A 7,676-nucleotide genomic window follows, 5' to 3' on the forward strand; every position below is an offset into this window, starting at 1 on the left:
TTGATAAAAAAAAATATTTTTGAGTGTTGAATTGAGTGCTGATGAATAATTTGAGTGTTTAGGAACAGATAGCTAGTCAATCATGATAGCAGGCTCCTGAAGTCTTTTTAAATGTATTAGTCTTTTTCACACCTTCCCTAAAATTTCCTAAAACTTACTATTAATGCACAGGTATACCACGATGGCTGTCAACCATTTCTGCCTTCTGGCAGAAATCCACTTTCACACTTTAAACGATTCTAACCTTGTTACAACCGTTCCTCCAATTCAGTCAGCTTTGAAATTGCACACGTTGACAACCTACCATCTTAAAATTCATCATCCTGACACCTCGCCATAACCACAGGGCAAGATTAAGAATCCAACCCACGGTATAATTAAGGGACACCCAGATGCTTAATGTGGCGCTTCCGTGCTGTTTTGCGAGGTACCGCTATGACTCTGGCCTTGAGTGCGTCATTTAAATCCCACACGACTGGTTGTCGCCTTTCAACGATTCAGTGAGTGACCTTGCAACGTGACCATCTTCGAGAAGTTCCACTGGATGTGTCCCTGCCGTTTGAGTATGAAAGATGGTACGTTAAAAAAGTGCGAGCGTAATGCGGTAATGAGCAGGCCTCTGAAAGCTGCTGCATTTCCCTCATTAGGATAATAAGTAAGACATCCCTAACATGACATCAGCTGAAAATGTGGCAATTACAAAACCGTACTTGGGCTCCTGGAAGTAACAAGAACAAACCAATTCCTTGCAGCAATCTGTTCCGTATAATGGGTGTCATGTAAATGAAAGGTCTGAACATCCTCTTTTAATTTGAACACCCCTCCTGTCACCTAGCTTGTTACCAGGGTCTGGCTTCCCATATTTCCGCCATTTGGAAGTCAATTTTAACCAAAGGTTAAATAAAACGAACAGATCTTGGTCAGAAGGTCACAGCAAATTGAGCATTTACTGACCCACAATGTTTTGAAGATGCTGCTATCAAGCATCACTTCTATTAATTAAATTGATATTATACTTTCAGGCTAATGGTCTCCACAGTCAAGTTGCTGGTGGCGCATAGAAAAGTGAAACAACATATGCCAAAATACTATTTTTTACCTGCCAAACAAATGTTAAATACAAAAAATATAAAATGCGCTTTTGAGGAAGGCTATCTCACTAGCTTATCATTTAATCTAAACATTTATAGCTGCGCTTTCAATTAGCTTTTTTTAAAAAGAGAAGCGTTTGAAAATCGTCGTAATTGCAAAACCGTGTGTTGAACGTCAAAATTTACCCTAACACATTGTCCCATTTAACTCATTTGCAATAATAAAGCATTGTTAAGAATTTACTGTCCAGTTGTGTAAAACCATTAATGCGTTAGATTACGCATGGCTGTATTTTTTTTAATGGAATATCGATTAGGACATGGCACATTTTTCGTTATAGCCACATATAAACTCTTGATAATATTCTTTGATGCGTTTTAAATGCATCAAATTATCCAAAAACGAATAAAATATGTAAATTATTTAGGCCTAACTCATTCCAAGCAGTTCAGATGACGCAAGTAGAGCATCAATGCGCAGCCTGTATTATTATTGGCCCATATTAAATTAAGATTATTTGGCTAAAGTGCGTGCAAGCCGTACAGCATTCCAACGGAACACACGCTTTTAAAAATAATAGTTGTCTAGAAATGGCTGCAACTAGCTCTGCAATTGAGTGTGCAAGATTAAATTCACAACTGACTGCATTTGTCTTGCGTTCCCACCAAATGCTAAAGAATCCAACACTACAGAAATCCAACTCAACATCTATACTATCTTTGTTAGTTGTCGATATCAGAAGGCTTCACAGTTTTGACTTTACAGAATTTCGTTTGTTTTTATTTTAGTTTCCAAATATCTCTGTATTCTGTGTGTGTGTGTGTGTGTGTGTGTGTGTGTGTGTGTGTGTGTGTGTGTGTGTGTGTGTGTGTGTGTGTGTGTGTGTGTGTGTGTGTGTGTGTGTGTGTGTTCTAATATTAAGCTATTTTACACTATTAAATTACGCTTTGTTTGCATAGAATTGTATAACATTTCGTAGTAGACCTGACTTTTTTAATTGTCTCTTTTATTATTATGGAGAAAATGTGTAAGACATCATGCAGGGTGCCAATGTCATATTGTTTCAAACTACATATAGCAGAGGTCAACTTGGCTTTAATAAGAATTTAGTAGCGCAGAAATCAGAAACCTATTCTCCAATTAGAGGAGCCCAAACAAACGCGCCCCGAGGCTATTCTATCCTGCAGTCTCTTCAGTCCTCCAGGGGAAGTTATCAAGCTCAAAAAGAAAAGCATTGTAATGTTCACTTAATTACATTCCCATAAGAAAACCCACGTGATTACCTATAGTTACGTGTCGTTTATTCCTCTCACATTTAGTGTAAATCGTCATAAGCCATTTTTGACCAAGGGATATAAAGTATTGCGGTCATGTATTATGTAGGCTATTGTGTAATCTTTGGCTATGTTTCTCATTTCTATTTACTGCGTCTCTTATTTAAAATTCCTTTTGTTCATTTTAAACCATATTTATACATATCCAAGAGCTTTTTTATACAGCTTATTGTTAGAATTATGCTATTCAATATACAAATATAACGAACTTGGAATTAAATACTGATTTGACTGGGGGAACAAAAAATATATAAAGGCCTATATATATACGTTTAAATGGTTAGTCTTCCTAAATCAATAAAGTTGGATTTATGCTTGGTTGTGTTCTTCACAGCATTATCGTAAGTGTTTCTGGTTTAAACGAATGACAAATAGTGAATATTAATCTCGGGAGAGATCTACAAAGGTCTCTAATTGTTTATATGAAATGTGTCTTTTAATTTACTCACGCTGAGAAGGCTTGCGCCTGCTGTCTGTCCGCGGCGGTTCTCCCACAGAACAGCTGCCAGACCGGGAGCAGCTTCGCCATTCCCAGAGTAAATGCATCAAACCATCTATTCTCATATAGCAGACCGGTCCCGAGCCTTACTTGAATGCACGCCTATGCTAATGAGTTCAGACGGGCTTATAGAGTTTACAAGGAACTTATGCTGTGCCCTAAAACGTGGGTTATATACTGTAGGCTACTACACAGTTTATAAATACAGTTTTGGTGATTCCTCTAAAACTGATGTTGTATATGTTGTATTACATACAGGTGCCAAGAAGAATTCGAATTGCTAGACATTTAGTATTTCTAAATTTCTCAAATATGTTTTCCCCCCCAAAATCCTGGTCTTAAAAATCCACACGGATGATGCTTAAATTATTTAGCATGATCTCATTTTTTAATTGTGCAATTACGGGATTTTTTATTTAAATGTATTTTAAGGAAAGCTCCTAAAGGCTCACATGAAAAGTGATAAACATACGTCCTCTTTCAAGAGAAAGCGTCTGACATTAGCCTTTTTTTTTTTACATTTTGTCTTTATTTCACCCTTTCTTTAAATCTAATAAACTTTATAAGCGTAGGCTACTAGTATAAGTGTATTTGTACCAAAAAAAGACAAAACAAACAATCTGACAATGAACAGTCATTTTACTGTCACGGTCACAGGCTCGTCTGGTTTAGTTTGGCCTATAAGTCAGAAATGGTCCATATTAAATAATACATCTTTTTCTTCGATAAAATCGTCTCTCATTGTTTTCTTGATGAAAAAAAAGCGTCTTGTGAAAGTTCAGCGCAGTCTGTCACATCACTTGTGATACATTTGTCTCTCAGTGTCTTTTCGTTTTACCGAGGATGCTGCGTACCCGGTATGGGGTTTAGTGCCGGTTGTCCCCCGGGCCCCAGGCCGTGAATGAGCACTCTGGGGACTAGCGGTCTCTGGAGAGATGGATGCGGTGTGGACGGAGTCCGGTACATACTGCTGTACATGGCAGCAGCGGCTGCGGCCGCTGTCGTGCTGTCCACGGTGCCTAATAAACTCGGGTGGTAGAAATACGGGGATGGGAACATTCTCTGTAAGGCCGAATAATTTCCAGCTTCAGCTAGCAGTTCTAATCCGACAGCCGTCTGCCGCTTCCATTTCGTCCTGCAATGAGATCAAAATACAATAAATCAATTATTAAACTCTCCACATGGCTCCTAATGGGCAAGATTATTCGAGGCGTGCATGTTTGATTCTGGCACAAAAAAAGGTAAACTCCATTTAAATATGGAATGGGCTGCAAATTGTTTGTAAAATAACATAGCCTACATCAGAATGTGTATAATAAAAACGATAAACATGCTAATTGATTGTGACTAACAGTTTATTTTTCCCGTCATTATAGTCCGATTATATTTAGCCAAATTGTTTTGAATTCAGACTCTACAGAATTACTAACATATACTAAAAATATAATAATTGCTATAATAAATGTAATAAAAAAATGACAATTGTTTAAAAAAATTAAATTATTCAGGAGTGAAGAATCTAAAAATAAATATATTTGGGGCCTTGCTATTCATGAACAGCAAATTGCAATCAAATGATTTAAAATAATTTAATATGACAAAAAAAGTAAAATACATTTTCAGACAAGCGTGTTCAAATTATTTGATCTAGGCCTACATATTGTTGCGCCGTTCGTTTATTTAAAACATAGCTTAATAATAATAACAATAATAATAATAATAATAATAATAATAATAATAATAATAATAATAATAATAATAATAATAGCTATAAACTAGAAGAAGTATAATAAATAGGCCTAATAGCCAACTAATAAAATCTCGAATTTTGGCAACTGCAAATATAGATCCAGAAGTAGGCTAGATACAAAAATATGCTAAAAATGCTTGCACAATCAAAATAGCCTCCTTGTTATATTGTACAAAATATGTTGTTGTTGTTGTTGTTGTTGTTGTTGGTGTTGTTATTCTTTTTTTATTATTATATTTCATGAATGATTTGTGGAGACTTACCGTCGGTTTTGATACCACGTCTTAACTTGTGTGTCTGTGAGGTTTAGGGCTGCTGCCAGGTCCATTCGGTCCTGTACACTGAGGTATTTCTGTCTCTCGAAACTGCGCTCCAGCTGGTTAAGTTGATGGTCGGAGAAGGCCGTCCGCGCTTTGCGAGGTTTTTTAGAGCGGGAGGGTGGACTGTCTCTGGAACTAGAAATTTCCCGATCGCCCTCTTCTTTTGTTCCTAAACAAGTAATTGCAGTGAAAGTTAATAAAAATGTATTTAATGAAATTGTAGAAGGGGTCATTTATTTATTCATTAGGTGAGGTTACTCAAAATGAGGACACAGTCTAACAATTTAGTAATTACTGTTTAAATAAAAAAAAAATATTTTGGTAACTTACGGTTGCTAAAGACCTCGATTTTGTTCGCAAATCTAAACCTGTTTAGGTCCGATTATTTCGTCTTGGTATTATAAATATCAGGATATTTAGAAAAGTAAAATACCGGGTGGCCTATCCAAAAATATACTTATTTGTTTCACAGATAAATTAGGTCGTCGCATGTAGACGAAAATATTAGGCTACAACAAAAAGAACAGGATCGATATGTCAATCTATCTCTATTTGTTGCAGTTTCTGCCTGGCTCCGTGATCCCCCCTCAAGGAAGAACAATAATCTCTCTAATTGACTCACTAGGGAGAATCCCACACCGGGCAAAATTCACCAGCCTTTACATCTGTTATGCTAATATCAGAGAATAACCTTAGCGACAGCCTACCAATATTGTATTGTAATACTGGTTCTTCATGAAAATACAGACAAATAAACAAAGCCTAAAATTTGACTTTAATGTGGACGACAATATTATTATTATTAGTATTATTATTAAAATAATATATTATAGGTATTTTGTACCACTGAATGCTTGTAATATTCCAACACATCATTTATTGTTACATCCCAGTTAAGAAATATTTACTATTTTCCCCCCAAAATAGGCCTACGTTTTAATTTGATTACTTTGTTTAATGTTTAATGCATGACCAATTAGTTCCGAACAGAAGAATTTTGATTTTACAATGAAGAGTACAATTCTTTGAACTCATATGCTTTCAATATTAAACTACACGGATAAGTTTGTATAAGTATTTTGAGTTTCATCATTAGCTGTTGTTGTTGTTGTTGTTGTTGTTGTTGTTGTTGTTGTTGTTGTTGTTTAGTAATGAATTTTTGCGTCGTTGTACGATACAATATTAATATTAGGCTACTGTCTAAATAAGTAAGTACAAGACAAAAACAATAATATTTGTGCATGTCATTTTTTGGGTGCTTTTTCTAAATCTCACATTGTTATTGATAGCCTAATTGAATCATTTATATAAACAAGTATTAATAAATCTCAAACAGATACCGTGATCTAAAGGGTTACCTATGTTTTTATTAATTTGTTGAATTATTCTGTATGTAAAACGCACTCTTACCGTTACATTTCAAGTCACTCTGCATGTCATCTCTTTTGTCCAATTTGCTTCTGTTTTCATCTAGCTCTAGTTTGGGCCTGATGCCGTCCGGGGCGGTTCCGTTCTCTGTTTTGGGGCTGTGATGTGGAGATGGGACACTGGTGCTGTAAGGAGCGCACGCTGCAAGCGGTTTACTGTCGCCCAAAATGTCTTTGATTAGAAAGGAGGAGGTGGCAGTCCTGGGGGCACAGCCAGCCTGACCGAGCGGATGAGGCTGGGGTGAAAGCTGCAAACTCTGAGCCTGATTGTGATGATGATGGTGATGGTGATGCTGAAGGCTGTCTTGGATCAGATGCGGTTCGGGATGCTCCATCGTGACTGAGATCGGGGATGAGGGGGCTGTTCCCACAGTGTCTATCTCCGAACATGGTGATGGGGTCGCCTGACTCCTGAAATCCGCTGTTCTGTTACTGTCACCGAGTCGAAAATCTCCGTTCATCAGTACTGAGCTGCCAGAATTGGTTGTGGACAAAATAGTGTCTATTCCGAAACTAGACCCACTGGATCCTTCCATAGTACAAGAAAAAGGATGAACACTTAAGTCGTCTTCATAACAACTTTCCTGCACAATGTTTTAAAAGGAAGAAGGAAAAAAACCTTAAACGTAATCAACGAACAGAACTCAAAGGTTAACGAAGTAAAAAAGCCCCGAAAAAGTACCAAATAAACATTTCTTACGCGCAAATGAAATAATCCTTGCACTAAAGCAAAGAAAATGAGAAATATAGCCTGCGCTCCAAGATGTTGCTACATTCAAGGTGAAATGTGGAAAGCCAGTGGATCTGTGTAGTCCACGTCCTTTTGTTATGGTTATTGAACTTTCTTTCAAAGTTGAGGTGTGGAGAGATTGGGATGCTCTAACTCCTCGACATCACGCTCCCTTTTGCCACTAATCGTTGTAGTGTTGCTCTACAATGACTTCCTACATTGACGTCATATTTTCTCCTTTATTATAACACATTCCTCGTGTTCCCCATCTCTCCTCTCATTGGTTACATGGTCACGCGCCTGTCCAATCAGCGATTTGTACTTCACCATTACACGTTAGAGCCACTCATTGATTCCTCAATGCTCTTTTGAAACCTTCCCTGCGCTATAGTTTCTCAGACGGCATCTTAGACATTAGACATAGACATACATATGTGTATGGTTACACTATATATCATTGTGTGCATGATACACATATTGCTTGTTGCAAAAAATAAATAAATACTACACAACAATAACAACAG

General features: G+C 37.0%; 1 protein-coding gene across 1 annotated transcript; it reads right to left on the minus strand.

The window, feature by feature from the left end:
* Positions 1–3,252: 3,252 nt before the first annotated feature.
* barhl2 (BarH-like homeobox 2) lies at positions 3,253–7,317 on the minus strand. Its single transcript, XM_077198939.1, has 3 exons — positions 6,406–7,317; positions 4,939–5,164; positions 3,253–4,060 (listed from the first exon to the last, which is right to left on the minus strand). The coding sequence occupies exons 1-3, from the start codon at positions 6,956–6,958 to the stop codon at positions 3,760–3,762; spliced, it is 1,080 nt and encodes a 359-aa protein (XP_077055054.1). The 5' UTR covers positions 6,959–7,317; the 3' UTR covers positions 3,253–3,759.
* Positions 7,318–7,676: the final 359 nt, after the last annotated feature.

This window comes from Siphateles boraxobius, unplaced genomic scaffold, assembly GCF_051911475.1.
Source record: "Siphateles boraxobius isolate OS27281-9 unplaced genomic scaffold, OSU_SipBor_1 41, whole genome shotgun sequence".
Taxonomy (NCBI): domain Eukaryota; kingdom Metazoa; phylum Chordata; class Actinopteri; order Cypriniformes; family Leuciscidae; genus Siphateles; species Siphateles boraxobius.

Excerpts from the sequence above, each read along its gene's own strand:
- barhl2 (XM_077198939.1), bottom strand. The coding sequence starts at position 6,958 with ATGGAAGGATCCAGTGGGTCTAGTTTCGGAATAGACACTATTTTGTCC. Across the intron at positions 5,165-6,405 it reads GAGTGACTTGAAATGTAACG|GAACAAAAGAAGAGGGCGAT; the intron begins GTAAGAGTGCGT and ends TTACTTGTTTAG. Across the intron at positions 4,061-4,938 it reads ACGTGGTATCAAAACCGACG|GACGAAATGGAAGCGGCAGA; the intron begins GTAAGTCTCCAC and ends ATCTCATTGCAG.